Genomic DNA, 15,922 nt, shown 5'->3' on the forward strand with positions numbered 1-15,922 from the left:
GTGTGTGTGTGTGTGTGTGTGTGTGTGTGTGTTGCCCCCAGGTGGTGGAAGACTGCTACAACATTCTGAAGGAGTACAGCTTCCGCTTTGTGAGGAGGGGGCCGATCTTTGTGAAGGGAAAAGGTGAACTGCTCACGTATTTCCTGAAGGGAAGAGACAAACAAGGCTCATTTATCAACGGCTCCTCTGTCACTCTGCCACACCAGGTGGTGGACAGCTAAGGACTCACACACACACACACACACACACACACACACACACAGCAGTTACATCCAGTGTGTAATGATCGCAGAGTGAGAGAGTTTCTGGAACGAGAAATAATTTGCCAAAAAACGCTCCGGTACCTGGTATTCAACCAAATGTTTACAAATTACAGAACCACTACACACTTCATACACACCTCTGACAACACCATTGCTGAACTCACACAGACACACTTGTTCTCTGTCTGTGGAAAGATATAAATGCCTGTAGATATTGTATTTGAATTCAAGTTTCACCACGGAACTCAAAACATGAATCAATTCATATCAAATGGAATTATTCAAAATGTAGAGAAACAACAGACATCCAAATCAGACACTATAGATTAAATATTACAAATACAAATAATTAGACTACATTACATCAAGTTGCTCTTTAAGTGACACAAGATGGCCACATTTTCATATTTATGGTAGTTTTTCAGAAACACAGAGAAATGCACTTACTTTCAGTGTAAACAAAGAGAAGCTTTGTTCCCCCCAACCTAATGGAATTAAGATGGAGGTTAATGACAATGTGTTAGTAACTGGAGTAAGCTGGATGTGTGTTTTCACATTCTCCTGCAACAAAAAGTGATATGAAGGTTTCTTCAACATTCTCCTGCTACAAATATTCACACCTTCAGACACACTCTCCTGCAGCTCATTTAAAAAAGACAAATCCACACCAGCAGCTCTTTATCCAACCATGGACGTTAGCACCCTAACCATTCAGATATCACCATGTATACCTATCATTTCAATCCAATGTCATCCATTGCCGAATATTTAATTTAAATACAATGATAGGTTTTATTTCTTTCCAGATGAAAACATTGTTCTCACACACACACAAACACAAGGCCTTTCGCACCTGACCACATTAACACAACGTAGCTTTTGGACGCCCGGCCTAAATTCTGGACCGCTCCACATGTACAAAATCCTTCCATGAACGGAAAGCTGATCTGAAAGCTGATCTGAGCTCAGATTTCCTGTCTCTGATGAAGAAGAGGATTTGGAAGTGGACCAATGAGAGGCCAGAAGTGACAATAGAGCTGCTGCCAATGTGTTTGCGCATAGTGTTTTCCTGCAAAATCAAAGTATTCTCTCTCCTCGTGTGTGATCTGGGGACAGGTCGCTCCTCCGTGTTCACGCCTCTGTACGGAGAGACACAGGTGTCAGTTCAGAGGGTAGCACACATGGCAGAAATATTTTTCACTCTGATTGTGGATTGATGGAAGTGCCTATCACAGCTGTGATGTTTTCATGAAGTTAAAGGAGTCTATAGCCTTCTACAGGTAGGGGAAAGTCTTTGAGTCTTTTCACATTGCTGTGTGGGGATAATTCAAGTGTATTTCAGCAACTCCACTCTCTATTTAATTAGTAACTAAGATCTGGAAACATGATGAAATCAACAAAAATAGGTCTGTGAATGGTTTAGAAACAAAGCAACATGGAGCCTTATTCGAAGATAAAGTATGCACTGTAACATTATTACCCATAGTTTCACATCACAGTTTATAAACCCACTGCCTGCCTAAACTTTGACATACTGTACCTACCAAGCCCCCAGCAAGAGCGGCGGCCATTAAAGCAAATGTTTCCAGTGGCCAAACAATGGTACTACAACGTCCTTGTCAGTTTGTGACGTCATTGGGCCAAAAGAAGACTTTTTCCCATTGACTTACATTGGGAAAGAGATGTCTGTAAATAATTGTATAATTCTTTTATAGCTTAATTTACTACACAGGAGTTACTTTCCCTCTCCATTTATTTAACTGAGCCGAAACCCGGCAGATTAGATGTTCAATCGTGATGCCACTAAGCAACTTTTACAGGAATGAACGCCTCAGACGCAGTTCTCTTAATACAACCATGGTACCAACGTTTTCTTTGGATTATTGTCAGCATTTTAGGTGTGTTCACTTTCAGTTTAATCACCAATGATGGTTCGGACTATCATCCATGTTGTCTAAATATAAGGCTTATTTTGTTTTTATAAATCGGCCTAACCGGTTTTACTGTAATGGGTATTTTCATTTTATTTATTTTTACCAAAAAAAGTTATAAAAATATTCTTTTAAATGATTTGGCTTCCCCCTGCAGACACTCTCAGTACCCCTAGGGGTCACGGACCCCCTGTGGGACAACTTCTACTCCTGTTTCTGGATCCATTAGACCTCTTTGTGACATTTGATCTCAGCAATTAGCTTGGGTGAATGTGTCAGAAAAGGACAGAGGCTGTAATAAACTGGAGTTTCCTTTCATTGCATGTGGAAAAACAAGAGACTTCAGTCAATCTAGAACGTATTAAACATGTATTTCAATGTGTCAAAAGACGACAGCGACAAACGGTTCAATACATGAACTTGTTGCAGCCTTCCACATCGTTTTCACACGATTTGAATCAAGCCCATTTCTATCTGGTATTAACATGTGTGGAAAGTGTCAATAGGCCTTTTGAATTCACACCTCACGCTTTGACGCTGCTGTCCCCAGTGCTACTGAGGAACGGTCTTCACCTTGCTTCATGGACGAGTTCATTTATTGCCATCCGAGTTAGCAGAATTGGAATCTGTGTACATTAACCCCTGCTTTACAAAGCAGATTCACTGATCCAGATACAGATCTCATGTTAATACCAAGTGGATTCGGGGTCTAACTTTTCTCTTGAGTTTTGTCCTGAAGTTGGCTATCATCTGTGTGTTTGTTAGTCTCTGCTTGTTGGACATGTACAGCAGACACCACAGGGTTTTTCATACACCAATGTGTTTTCACGTGCAGTTGGCAGATGGGCCGAAAAACGTTTTGGTTCATGTGAAAATCTGCAAGAAGTTCCCACTGAAGCTGCATTCACATGATACGCGATTTGCTCTTCGCCCACCTTGAGTTTGGGCACAGAGTCTTGCGTGCGAGAAAAGCTAGTTAAGTTGTGTTTCTATGGTAACCCCTCGTGCTAGTTTGCGCCACTTCATGGAGCCGTCATCTTATTGGTTGCGCGTTGAAAGGTCAGCAGTAAACGAGTTAAAGGTTTAGATAATTTGAGCGCAGTGCTCCTCGCTCCCAGGAAGTGCACCAGCAAATGTTGTAGTGGCCAAACATTTGTACTAAAGTCCTTTTCTTTTTTCCATTGACTTGAAAAACTCAAGTGCTTATTCTCGCTGGGCAAAATCCCCTAATTGATCCAATACCTTTTGAATCTACAGTCGCTCCATTTAGGGATTCATGCTCCACTGAGGACATTTCATAAGAATGAACAGTGCCCCGCCTCCGACCAGTTCTCTTCATACATCAATGTGCGTGACTGTGAGTGTAGTGAGTCACCTATTCACACCGCTCTCTCTATTGAAACATAACAGCAACATAATAATAATAATAATAATAACTTAGATTTATATAGCGCCTTTCACCCAAGGTCACTTTACAGAAAAACAGAATGTCAGCGCAGAGCAGTTTTCCCGCCTATCATGTGAATGCAGCTTAAGAGACCTGGCCAGGTGAGAAAATATGGACAGACAAGAACACCAAGCAAAATCTGACTTTATTATTTCAAATGTTTGGAGTAAATGCAGATAAACCATATTCTGAGGGAAGCCTGGTCTGCCTCGACAGTCTTCTCACACGCAGGGAATGAGGCATGTCATGGTGCTTATTTTTACATCATTTTGCCAAATTTGTTGCAATTAGAGAAGCTCTGACAAGACTCCCCTAACGGAGAAAAACGCTTGTATTTTGGATGTCCACATGAAGGCAGGACACACAGTGGAAGGAGCGCCCCCACCTGGCAGGAAGCAGATGTGCTGTGTGAGGGTTTTGGGGATATGATTATGTATACAGCTCTTTCCTCCGCTGATTGTAAAGCCCATTAATGATTCAGTAGAATGGGATAAAAGTGCAATAGTTTCTTCTCCTACAAAACACGCTCCTCTCTTAAGGAAAGGTTCAATCATTCCTTCCCCTTTAATTCATATTTTTATAATGTTATGTACAAGTTTTGTCATATTTAAGGAGAAGGAAAGAGGACTGAGTATGTCCTAGTTGTATATAGACTTTAGAAGGTGTTTATGAATCAGATTTATTTATTGGAAATGACAGAGACATTGTTTTTTTGTTTGTTTTTTTACACAGATGTGAAAGTGCCAATGATAAAAGGAATGACTTTAAATGTTAAAAGCCAAAAAATGGACCACGGCTGTTTCCTGATTTATATTTTAAAAGAATCTCAGGCTTGGGAACAAAAATGGAATAATGTGTCATTATTTCCAGGTTTTGACTGCGACAGAATCTTCTTCTTTTTTTTTAAAGCTAAGCAGCAACACAGAACAGTGAACGCCATCTGGAGAGCCAGCAGGGCCAGCCGATGATGAAGTCGACAAAATGATTTAATCTTGTGGTTCTAGTTGTTGTTGTCGTTCCATTTTGTCCGGATTTTATTCAAAACTTTGATTCCTCTGCACATTTTTTGTGATTTTTAATTAGATATACTGTAGATCCCAATTCTGGTTTTGAAGTATTTCTCATTCTGTGTACCCTCCTTCATTTCAACTGTCATTGTAAGGTGAGTTGATAAAAAAATCCAATAAAGATGAGTCTCAGTGTCATGATTACTGCACAGTAGGTGGACACTGCGGCACAGTGGATGTCTCAACATCTCCGTAGGTGGAGGCTGACAAGAGCAGCAGAGGTGAGTCATTCAAACACTCCAACTGTAATAAAGTGTAGAAACAAAAACTTATCGTCACAGATGCTGCACTTCCCTGATTTAAGCCATCCTTCAATTGTCGTCTTCAATTTGTTATACATTGGTGCTTTGAAATAAAAGCAAAGAAGAAGAACCTAGACTAACAACTAGGACCATTATTCACCTGTAAATATATAGATGACATTATAGCATGCTGTGCCAATACTCAGGGTTGTGCAGGGTTACTCTAAAAATGTATACCGTTAACACTCAAATGTACCTGTTAGACCAATTAAATCATTAACATGGTCTGAGTATTAAAATATACATCAATATCAAATGCAATGCATAGATAAATAATTAACAATAAGATGTTTTTTATTTAAGTGTATTATGTAAGACAACATAATAAAACAGAACAATGTGAAAGAAGAAACCAAGATATTTATTATCAAAAATGTCTGCTCAGTGATTTTGTTTATAGGAAAACCTGACATTCATTCAGCATATTCAGGCAGCAGTCTATACACCACCAATGAAACACATGAGCACATACTACAATAAAAAAAAAAAAGCAGAAATAAAATCTGAGCTGACAGAAAATGCTGCGTTTTAGTTTAATACACACAGTTCAGCTCACACACAATATGTTATGAACACAGGTTCACGTCTTGAATTAAAAAAAGAATGTCACATTGACATTATGGATTACTAGCACCACTACAATGCTACAAAACATTTTAAATAGAGAACAATATGTAGCCTACTAGAGAATATTGTCTTTTTTGTGAAAGTTGCAGATTTTATATTTGCTTTGTGAGTCACTCACATTGTTGTGTAGGCCCATACTTTAGGGTGGAATCTATACGCCTTCTGCCTGAATATTAATAATGGTTTTCACTTTTTTTTTCACTATGGTCATGAAGGATGGGTCATGACCGAAAGAACGAGATCGCGGGTACAAGCGGCCGAGATGGGTTTTCTCCGCAGGGTGAGTGGTGTCTCCCTTAGGGATAAGGTGAGAAGTTCAGTCATCCGGGAGGGACTCGGAGTTGAACCGCTCCTCCTTCGCGTCGAAAGGAGCCAGTTGACGTGGTTCGGGCACCTAGTTAGGATGCCACCTGGGCGCCTCCCTAGGGAGGTGTTCCAGGCACGTCCAGCTGGGAAGAGACCAAGGGGTAGACCTAGGACCAGGTGGAGGGATTATATCTCTTCGCTGGCCTGGGAGCGCCTTGGGATCCCCCAGTCAGAGCTGGTTGATGTGGCCAGGGAAAATAAAGTTTGGGGCTCTCTGCTGGAACTGCTACCTCCGCGACCCGACCACGGATAGCGGGAGAAGATGGATGGACTTTCTTTGGTTCTTGATTTTTTGACCCTATGTTCATAAAATAGTGTGTTTGAGCTTAACTATGTATTAAACGAAAATTGGGCAATTTATGTTAGCTCTGATTTTACTTTTTGATGTTTTAAACTGTAGTCTGTGCTCATGTGTTCATTGTTTGGTCACCATTTTTAAAGGTAAGCAAAATGAGATGCACAGCGCCCCTAGCGGCGACGCAGCGCGCGCAAACTGACGTGGAGGAATTTCCGCCGACGTCACTGCGTATGTCAGGGCTGCAGCTGTCTTAGAGCAACAATAACAAGCTCTGCCACATTAACTTAGCACGGCTTTAACGCTCCCTGACAGCGCCAGATAACACCGAATCTCGTCAAAATGTGGCTCTCAGAATAACTTAGACCTCTGTTTCCTCGTCGTCCGAGTCGAACACTAGGGTTACCGTCTCCGCCACCGCCGCTCCAGACCCGGAGAGTCGGTCGCAGGGCAGGCAGGGCTGCATCTGGGTCAGTGGGCCTGTCGGCGGCAGCACCGGTGTTATCCCCGCGGGCTCACATTGCGCCTGTCATTCGTTTTTATATAGCCTACATACCCGCATAATCCGCGGTAACATGCAGGGGGACGGGGCAGGACAGGACCAAGACTCAGAACTGTCCTGCCGAAACGGTGCGCAGAACGGCGAGTCGTCCTCCATCGGAGAGGCTCACTCCAACGGGCTGGAGTCGGTGACTAACAATGGAAACACTGTCAACAACAACAACGGAGTGTCAGCACCGCCGGAGTCCAACAACAGCAACAGCACGGTGGACACTAGGAAGAAGAAGCGCCTGTCTCAGTGCGAGGAGGACGTCATCAGGCTCATCGGACAGCATCTCCACGACCTAGGGCTCAAGTGAGTGAGAAACAGAACCGAGTCACCCCCCACCTCTGCCGAACCATCACACAGTTTGATGCAGCCATAACAATATAAATATAATTAAATACTATGTCAATGATGTGCTCGTAGGTGAATTTGTCTTTTACATAACAAATGCATTCCCATTGTTTTCACTCTACACTGCAGGACTGTGCTCCCAGTGGATGAGACAGGCACAGGATTTACGTTTTATATGGAGTTCGCTTCCTGTTTGTTCAACACAATAGAACGCCAAGCCCATTAAATAAAGACTTGTCAATTCAACACAATAAAAAATGCTCCTGCATATTAAGAAAAAAAAAGAGGTTGAGTTTGGATTAAAAGTTATTTGGCTTTGAGTTTGGGTGAGAATTATATTTGTCTTAGTCTTTGAATAAGTTTGTACTCCATGTTATTGAATTCTGCACATAGTTAGATTGTGATAAGATGACCTGTTGAAGGATACAGGAAGTCAGAAATAGTATTATATTCCTGATTATTTAATAAATAACTTATTTCTTTCTGGTTATCAATCAATCAATCAATCAATCAATCAATCGCTGTTTATTATATAGCCCAATATCACAAATGTTACATTTGTCTCAGTGGACTTCGCAGTTTGTACAGAATATCAGTATGACAATACGACACCCTCTTTCCTTAGACCCTCACATCGTACAAGGAAAAACTTCCAGAGAAAACCCACAGTTTAAAGGGAAACATGGGAGAAACCTCAGGGAGAGCAACAGAGGAGGGATCCCTCTCCCAGGACGGACAGACGTGCAATAGATGCCGTGTGTAAATCGAAGAGATAATACATTTACAACATAGGTAGACCAAATGTTTGAGGTTAAATTAGTAATGTTTCAGCCTGTAGAATATCTGAATATCTTGAATATAAGACCAGTTTTTAATATAAGTTTAATACCAGTTTTTAGAGCTCAACTTGACTTCTTAAAATATGTGTTTGTGTCATTCAACCAGGCCTGAAAATAAAACAGTGATATTAAACAGATTCTAAATAATACGGAGAGAAGCTGCATCACAGATTATAATGGTACAAACAACCATTCATTTTCTGTCGGCTAAATTATCAACTCAAAAAGCATGGGAATGGTTCAAACCACATTTTTTTTATCTCTTTCATTAGTTTGTGTCTAAATCATGTTATGTATCAGTTGGTCACATGAAAAGACTTCAAGACAAGTATTGAAATTGATGATAAGTGCTGAGAGAGTCATCATAATGATGCTGATTGGTTCTCCGCTGCGTTCATGTCCCCAGTCAGACGGTGGACCTCCTGATGCAGGAGTCAGGGTGCAGACTGGAGCACCCCTCCGCCACCAAGTTCCGCAACCATGTCATGGAAGGAGAGTGGGACAAGGTGGAGAGACGTTTATACTCTGAAATGAAAATCCATACTGTTTTGAGTTTTTTCTAGCAGTAATCTAAGCACTCAATTTAGACCGAGTAGGAAGTCTTGTTTGCCAGAAAACGATTGTTACAGTGCTTCAAATCTGTTAGTCAGTGACTGTCTAGGTTTAAGTGTTTATTCATTGTGAACAGAGGTGGGAAGTAACTAAGTACATTTACTCAAGTACTGTTCTTATGTACGTTTTTAAGATACTTGAGTATTTCAATGTTATGCTACTTTTTACTTCTTCTCCAGTACAATTGAGAGGTAAATGGTGTACTTTTACTCCACTACATTTATGTAATACCTTTAGTTACTTTGCATATTTGGATTGAAATATAATCAAGTGTTAAATCAGACTTTAGTTCCACCTGGAGTAAATCCACAAGCTACCCTGCAGTATACAAAGTCATTACAACTAGCTGCACCTTTACCAGCTTTGAGAACACTTTCATGATCAATCATTATAAAACATATCATATATATTATACCAATCTTAGTATATTGTTATGCTTATACTTGATTAACATTTTGAATGCTGGACTTTTACTTGTAACAGAGTATTTCTACAATCTGGTATTTCTACTTTTACTTAAATTCAAGATCTGAGTACTTCTCCCACCTCTGATTGTGAAACCTGTCCCTCTTCGTGTTCTTTATACTTTCCCCCTTCCTTTATTCAGGCTGAGAGTGACCTGAATGAACTGAAGGCATTGATGCATTCTCCCAGTGCTATAGTGGTGAGTAGCAGTCCTCAGATCAGCTGTCTCTATGCTCTGTCTCATCAACATGTCATGTATGGTACACAAACACTGCAGCCAAAGGCACGAAGCTCCGACTAAATAATAGAGACCACCAGTTATTAGTGCGTCAGTACTACATTCGAAACAATTTGAATACATGATGATTATAAATGATTATATGTCTGCTGTGAGCAAACATATCAAGCATGTCCAGGCAGTGTATATCGTCAGCCCTGGGGAGTAGTGGGAACAAAAAGAAATCTTAATACTGGTACATTTAAAAAAAAAAGAATTGGTATTACTAGCAGGATTACAATGTTACAATCAATTTTAAAACAATGAGCTGCTGGGCCTCCTTTAAACCTCTATCCCTTCTAGTTTCTGTGCAGGGTTTAAAGATGTGTACTTGTGTAGAAATTGGATTTATTACATGAGCCCATTACAGCTATATGCAAGCATGTAGGATTTACAACTAGATTTAACACAGAAAGAAAGAGCTTCAGAACGGTAGGGCAGCTGTTAGTGATCCAGATTGTTGTGTACAATTAGATCATAAGACATTTTAAAATAAGCAATAAATAATAACAGTAACAAAATACATCTGTGAAGGCCCGTCCACACAGCGGCGTGCGTTGACGCTTGCCGGCGGGCGTGTATGACACTCGACCAACAACCAATCACATGAATCTCCCGCCCCTGACACACAAGCAGCGGTTTAATTGGCTAGAACTTGTACTGGCATATGATTCGATTGGCTGACGCTTCTGCAGAGGCGTCAAAAGTTGAACATTGCTCAACTTTTGCAGCGAGCCACGCCAGCAACGCTTCGCGTCGCTTCCCACGATGCAGTTCGGCGAAAAGTGACGTCACCCCATTCAAAGTGAATGGTGAAGCGTCAACGCACGCCGCTGTGTGGACGGGCCGTAATCAAAATATGTTTTACTGCTTCTTTTCTCAGTTTACTGTAGGTTATTTTTATTAGATTGAGGCAGTTTTCATTATAAAAGTTCCCTTTTTTCAGACAAACAAAGGCAGTTTTGTGCCAATCATCTCCAAATATTCAAAATATACTAGATACTCGATACTAGATGAAAATGTTGCCAAATATCATGTTACCAGGAGTAATTTGCATATTTGTATACCTCTAGCAAAAGAAGCATTCAAGTCATTGCTCTTCCAAGTCAGTGTAAAGTGTGTTCCATTACTAATGTAAAGAACAACAGGTTCTGTACTGAGTTCTAAGGACAAAATCATAAAAAATCACCAAATACAATGTACAATGTTTCAATTGAATAGAAAATAAACACTCACTGTAATGGTCTGCTGGTAAAGACACCTTGGTTTTCTAAAACCTTCTGTCTTGGTAAATGTCTTGGCCTGTGCTGATGTCCTCTCTGCTCTGTGTTCTTGTGCTCCTGAGCAGCGGATGAAGTTCCTGCTGCTGCAGCAGAAGTACCTGGAGTACCTGGAGGACGGGAAGGTTCTGGAGGCCCTGCAGGTCCTCCGAGCCGAGCTCACTCCTCTCAAGTACAACACGGAGCGGATCCACATCCTGAGCGGGTCAGTCCACACAGGGAGCTCTCACTGAATATCCAAGGGGCAGGGTTGTCATTTCAGAGTATCCACTACTTACAATGTGTAATGTGGTGCGATGTTAGTTACATTTTTACCCCCTATCACAATTGTCAGCACAGTACACCCAGAGCCCACTCTGCACTGATTGATTAGCTTGGGTTGAACCCCAAAAAGAGCCTCTTTAAATACAGGCATCCTGCTGGTTTTTGGAAGTAAATGGGAAGAGGGAGTATTTGTAATGAGTTGTAGCACAGGGCCGGCCCAGAAGGATACGCTGACAAGGTGATAAATGTGTGTGAGCAGCTGTGAGTGTGTCTGCAGCTGTGAGTGTGTCTGCAGCTGAGAGTGTGTGAGCAGCTGTGAGTGTGTCTGCAGCTGAGAGTGTGTGAGCAGCTGTGAGTGTGTCTGCAGCTGTGAGTGTGTCTGCAGCTGAGAGTGTGTGAGCAGCTGCGAGTGTGTGAGCAGCTGTGAGTGTGTCTGCAGCTGTGAGTGTGTCTGCAGCTGAGAGTGTGTGAGCAGCTGTGAGTGTGTCTGCAGCTGTGAGTGTGTGAGCAGCTGAGAGTGTGTGAGCAGCTGTGAGTGTGTCTGCAGCTGAGAGTGTGTGAGCAGCTGTGAGTGTGTCTGCAGCTGAGAGTGTGTCTGCAGCTGAGAGTTTGTGAGCAGCTGTGAGTGTGTCTGCAGGTGAGAGTGTGTCTGCAGCTGAGAGTGTAATGTCCTTCTGTGTTCTGCAGGTACCTGATGTGCAGTCATGCAGAGGACCTGCGAGCCAAAGCAGAGTGGGAGGGCAAAGGCACGGCGTCCCGCACCAAGCTTCTGGACAAGCTGCAGAGTGAGTGCACACTTTAAACAGCATTAACAGTGCAGAATCATTATTGTGCATACTGTATGTTTTATAATGTTGCCTCTCTTCTAAAATCAACTGCTTTCTACATCACTTCTTATGTAATATTGGCCATTATGATCTTAGTACGGTATTATTATCTCGATAACATTATCAGTAAATATGATCTTCAAACATCATATAGTCAATTGTATACTTACATCGTTCTCCTTTAATGGATTGTATGAAACCAAACAGAAGCTTTTCACAGAGCAGTAATTGTTGACATTGACGTTGTCTTGGATTATATTTACAGCATGGATCACATACTGGTAAAACCTCATGGTGAAAATTTTCAATTATCTGGACAGCTTCGACATTGTAGGGTTAACCATTGATGCTTTCACCAAGTATTTACACAATGATCATTTGATAAATCATCATCAGTAATGTGGGCTTATTGATTTAGTGGGTAAAGGCAAATAATAGAAAAGCTACAGGTCTGGTTAGTTTAGCAAATGACCTAATTTTACTGTATGAAAGCCAGGTAAAGACACACACTTATAGCGATCAACAACATACAGTTGTAGCTGTCGTATCATGACTAGTAGCTTAGTCTGTAAGGACTTGGCTTGGGAACTGAAGGGTTGCAGGTTCGAGTCCAGATCAGACCAAAACAGAGAGTGTGGGCTGGTAGCTGGGGAGGGGCCAATTCACCTCCTGGGCACCTCTGAGGAGGGCTTCACTTCACACACCTCTCCACCAATGCATGTGTATAGGCCCTGTGTATGTAATTTAACAAACACCAGGGTTAAACAGTGTATTGGAATAATAGAAGTATCTCTTTTTCTGAGTCATATCTCAAAATAAAATGACGATCAATCACCCAGCCATAATAGATGTGTGTTGAATCTAAGTCCAATCTTTGATATGTTTTACTGTTTGTGTGCAGCATACCTGCCCCCCTCGGTGATGCTGCCCCCCCGGCGCCTGCAGACCCTCCTGAAGCAGGCGGTGGAGCTGCAGAGGGAGCGCTGCCTGTACCACAACACCAAGCTGGACAGTGGGCTGGACTCTGTGTCCCTGCTGCTGGACCACGCCTGCAGCCGGTACCCACTCACTCTGCTGGGAACACACTCATATTTACACACTTTGATCAAACCAGTTCTGAAGCTTGATTGTTGTTGACTATTCTGGGACAATTGGTTTCCTGTCTGGGTGGAAACAATATTAAGTCCACTGAACGTTCTCGATAACCATCTTCATATTCAAAGTTCCAATCATGTTTTATTGCCCTTGAGAATAGAATTGATCAAGTCTGCAATAATTGAAAATGGGCAATTATTGGCAAACCCTTGTATCTGACCATAAACACTAACGTTATGTCTTATAACAATATTGGTACTTGATGCCTGCCTGTGCGTGTGTCCTTATCTCTCTCTTTAGGAAGCAGTTCCCCTGCTACACTCAGCAGATCCTCACTGAACACTGCAATGAAGTATGGTTCTGCAAGTTCTCCAACAACGGCACAAAACTGGCAACTGGGTCCAAAGACACGACGGTCATATTGTGGCACGTGGACACGGTAATCAAAAGTTACCTATGATCAATGTCACCTCAGAGCAGGGGGAATGTGATTTTTGACTGGTATAACTGTTGGTCAACAGGAAACCCAGCAGCTAAAGTTGATGAAGACTCTGGAGGGTCACGCTTACGGGGTCTCGTACCTGGCGTGGAGCCCTGACGATGCGTATCTGATCGCCTGTGGACCTGATGACTGCTCTGAATTGTGGCTGTGGAACGTTCAGGTACAGCCTCTCTCTGTCAGCTGTCTAGATTGTGTGCAGGGATTGGACAGTTACTTAAACAATGTATTCTGTTACCTTACCTAGTTAATAATGATTAACCTTATCCAATTTTTACAAAATTAAAGTAATGTAACCTGATTACGTTCCGTTAGACCTTAGAACATTTGAAATCAAGATATTTAGAATCGGAAATGATTTTTTTGTATTTGAGTTTTTACTAACGTTGTAATCCTGCTGGTAATCCCCAATTTGTACCAATGTACCATTCATCTGATTACATATTTTTTCAATTAACTGCAAGGCAATACAGTTCATTTGTATCCTGATAACGTAATCCTAGTACATGTAACCCGTTACTGCCTAAGCCTGGCTTTGGTTCCAATTTGTAGCACAGAATCAGGAAATATTTTTCAGTGTAGCACTAAAAAGGACTAACTTCACCACTTGCATAAGCACAAGGAATGCCGATTAGTGGTCAGATATGTATGAGAGTTTTGTATTAATACATACTTGAAAACTGTGAGCCTTTCCTTTAAATTCTAATGAATAAGGCACCTGGACCCTGTAAATGCAGGTACAGTAGGGTGGTCCTTGGTGACATGTACATTTTCGAATAGATTTTTGTTAAGCTCGAACCACCGGAATTTGTTATGATAGTCAAGATTGCTCTCCTGGTGAATTTTATTAAAATTCCAACAACATTTACCCCTCCCTCATCAACCTTTAAGTCCTTAAAACTGAAAGTCGGAAAGTCTAAGCTCCAACCCAATTCACCAGGAGAGTTTTCTTGACTAATAGAATGAATTCTGGGGGTTGGAGATTAGACTTCCCGACTTTCAATTTTAACGACCACACTAGGTACAGTATACTGCATTCTCATTGCATTCAACCCAAACCCATGGCAACCTGCAGTGAGAAAAGGGGGAACAGTTTCACCCGATGAGAGATGTGCTCTCAGAGTGTGTTGCCTGATTCATGTTTCTCTTTCCTGGCTTCTGTGTTGTAGACGGGGGAGTTACGCACCAAGATGAGTCAGTCTCATGAGGACAGCCTGACCAGCGTGGCCTGGAACCCCGACGGTAAACGCTTCGTCACCGGGGGCCAGAGGGGCCAGTTTTACCAGTGTGTGAGTATCTCTCACAACTTGGTACTATGCATACACTGCAATTACATCACACACAATATCTTATAAAGGTGTGTAAAGCACAGAAGCTTAATACGGATGTTTTCATTGCCTACATGCTGCTTGAATGTGTATATGTATTTTAAATGACATTCTGATACACACTGTAGTTGAGAAGTGAGCCATGTCATGGGAAATGTGTAATTTCTGGCTTACAAGATGGACGAGGAGTCATAATGTACTGAAAGAGCAGTGTTGTGCGTTTTACTGGTACACAAAGATCTTCCAGACTTCAAAGTGTCTGTAGAAGGTTTCCAGACTGTGTGTGTTTCAAGTGTTGTTATTCTACAATGGCGACAACACGTTTTGCCTAGACCCCGCCCTAAACTAATTCTATTGGTTTCCCCTAAGTATAGGTCATACTGAGAACACACGGGAGGCACAAGGACACTTGAATCACTACACAAGAATTTCAATATAGTGTGTAGCAAATTGTTAATGTAGTGATTTCGAAATATTTTTATTAAACTGGACTGTCAACAGGGAAAAGTAGGGGCAGGGACACTTTTGTAAGTCAGGATTTCAATTGTATTGACAGCTATTTGACTAAATGGTGAGAGCTAGCTAACTAGTTGATGGCTAATAAGGTTCATCGTTTAACTTTTGGCTGTTGTGTAGTGTTATGTGACAACTAGTTTCTAAACAAGCAAATGCTATGCTAACTATTACTATTACATTACATGTCATTTTTTTTTTTTTTGTTAGACTCTTTTATCCAAAGCGACTTACATACATTCAGTACTGTGGACAATCCCGAGCAATTTGGGGTGAAGTGTCTTGCCCAGGGACACAACGACATGCTGGACATATATTACGAACCATAATCAGTGGAGGCCATGTGGAAAAAAGCTATGCCACATGGTTAACAGGAAGTTGTAAATGTTATGGTTCCTGCTGTTGCACAATGTCTTCAGTTTTTAAGAACTGATACATTTACTGAAAATATTGGCCTTAGGTAAAATATGAAATGATGTGTGATGTACCTATGTTTTAAAAAATGAATATTGTCTGCTCCTGACTGCAGGACTTGGATGGGAACCTGCTGGACTCCTGGGAAGGGGTCCGGGTTCAGTGCCTGTGGTGTCTGAATGACGGCCGGACCATGCTTGCATCCGACACACACCAACGCATTCGTGGATACAACTTTGAGGACCTGACGGACAGGAACATGTGAGTCCCCAGCAGCCCGCTCTGTGGAAAATCAACAGCCTCCTCTTTCTGT

General features: G+C 41.7%; 2 protein-coding genes across 3 annotated transcripts in view; both read left to right on the forward strand.

Annotated features, from left to right (window-relative positions):
- Positions 1 to 4,820, forward strand: part of LOC104945720 (adenylate cyclase type 3-like) — a 28,842-nt gene extending 24,022 nt beyond the window's left edge. The window contains exon 17 of the mRNA XM_010771430.1: positions 42 to 4,820. Coding sequence (XP_010769732.1) covers positions 42 to 221 — 180 coding nt within the window. The 3' untranslated portion in view covers positions 222 to 4,820. The remainder of the gene's footprint in view (positions 1 to 41) is intronic.
- A 1,712-nt stretch (positions 4,821 to 6,532) lies between these two features.
- LOC104945719 (WD repeat-containing protein 26-like) lies at positions 6,533 to 15,883 on the forward strand. 2 transcript variants are annotated; one of them, XM_010771427.1, is made up of 10 exons: positions 6,533 to 7,154; positions 8,442 to 8,541; positions 9,255 to 9,311; positions 10,738 to 10,874; positions 11,621 to 11,718; positions 12,662 to 12,818; positions 13,156 to 13,294; positions 13,377 to 13,517; positions 14,524 to 14,643; positions 15,725 to 15,883. In XM_010771427.1, the coding sequence occupies exons 1-10, from the start codon at positions 6,874 to 6,876 to the stop codon at positions 15,872 to 15,874; spliced, it is 1,380 nt and encodes a 459-aa protein (XP_010769729.1). In that variant the 5' UTR covers positions 6,533 to 6,873; the 3' UTR covers positions 15,875 to 15,883. The 2 variants fall into 2 exon arrangements, with proteins under 2 accessions (XP_010769729.1, XP_010769730.1); XM_010771428.1 differs by having other exon boundaries at positions 14,524 to 14,596; positions 15,725 to 15,873.
- Positions 15,884 to 15,922: the final 39 nt, after the last annotated feature.

The sequence above is a fragment of the Notothenia coriiceps genome, unplaced genomic scaffold (genome assembly GCF_000735185.1).
Source record: "Notothenia coriiceps isolate Sejong01 unplaced genomic scaffold, NC01 NC01_scaffold00009996, whole genome shotgun sequence".
Lineage (NCBI taxonomy): Eukaryota > Metazoa > Chordata > Actinopteri > Perciformes > Nototheniidae > Notothenia > Notothenia coriiceps.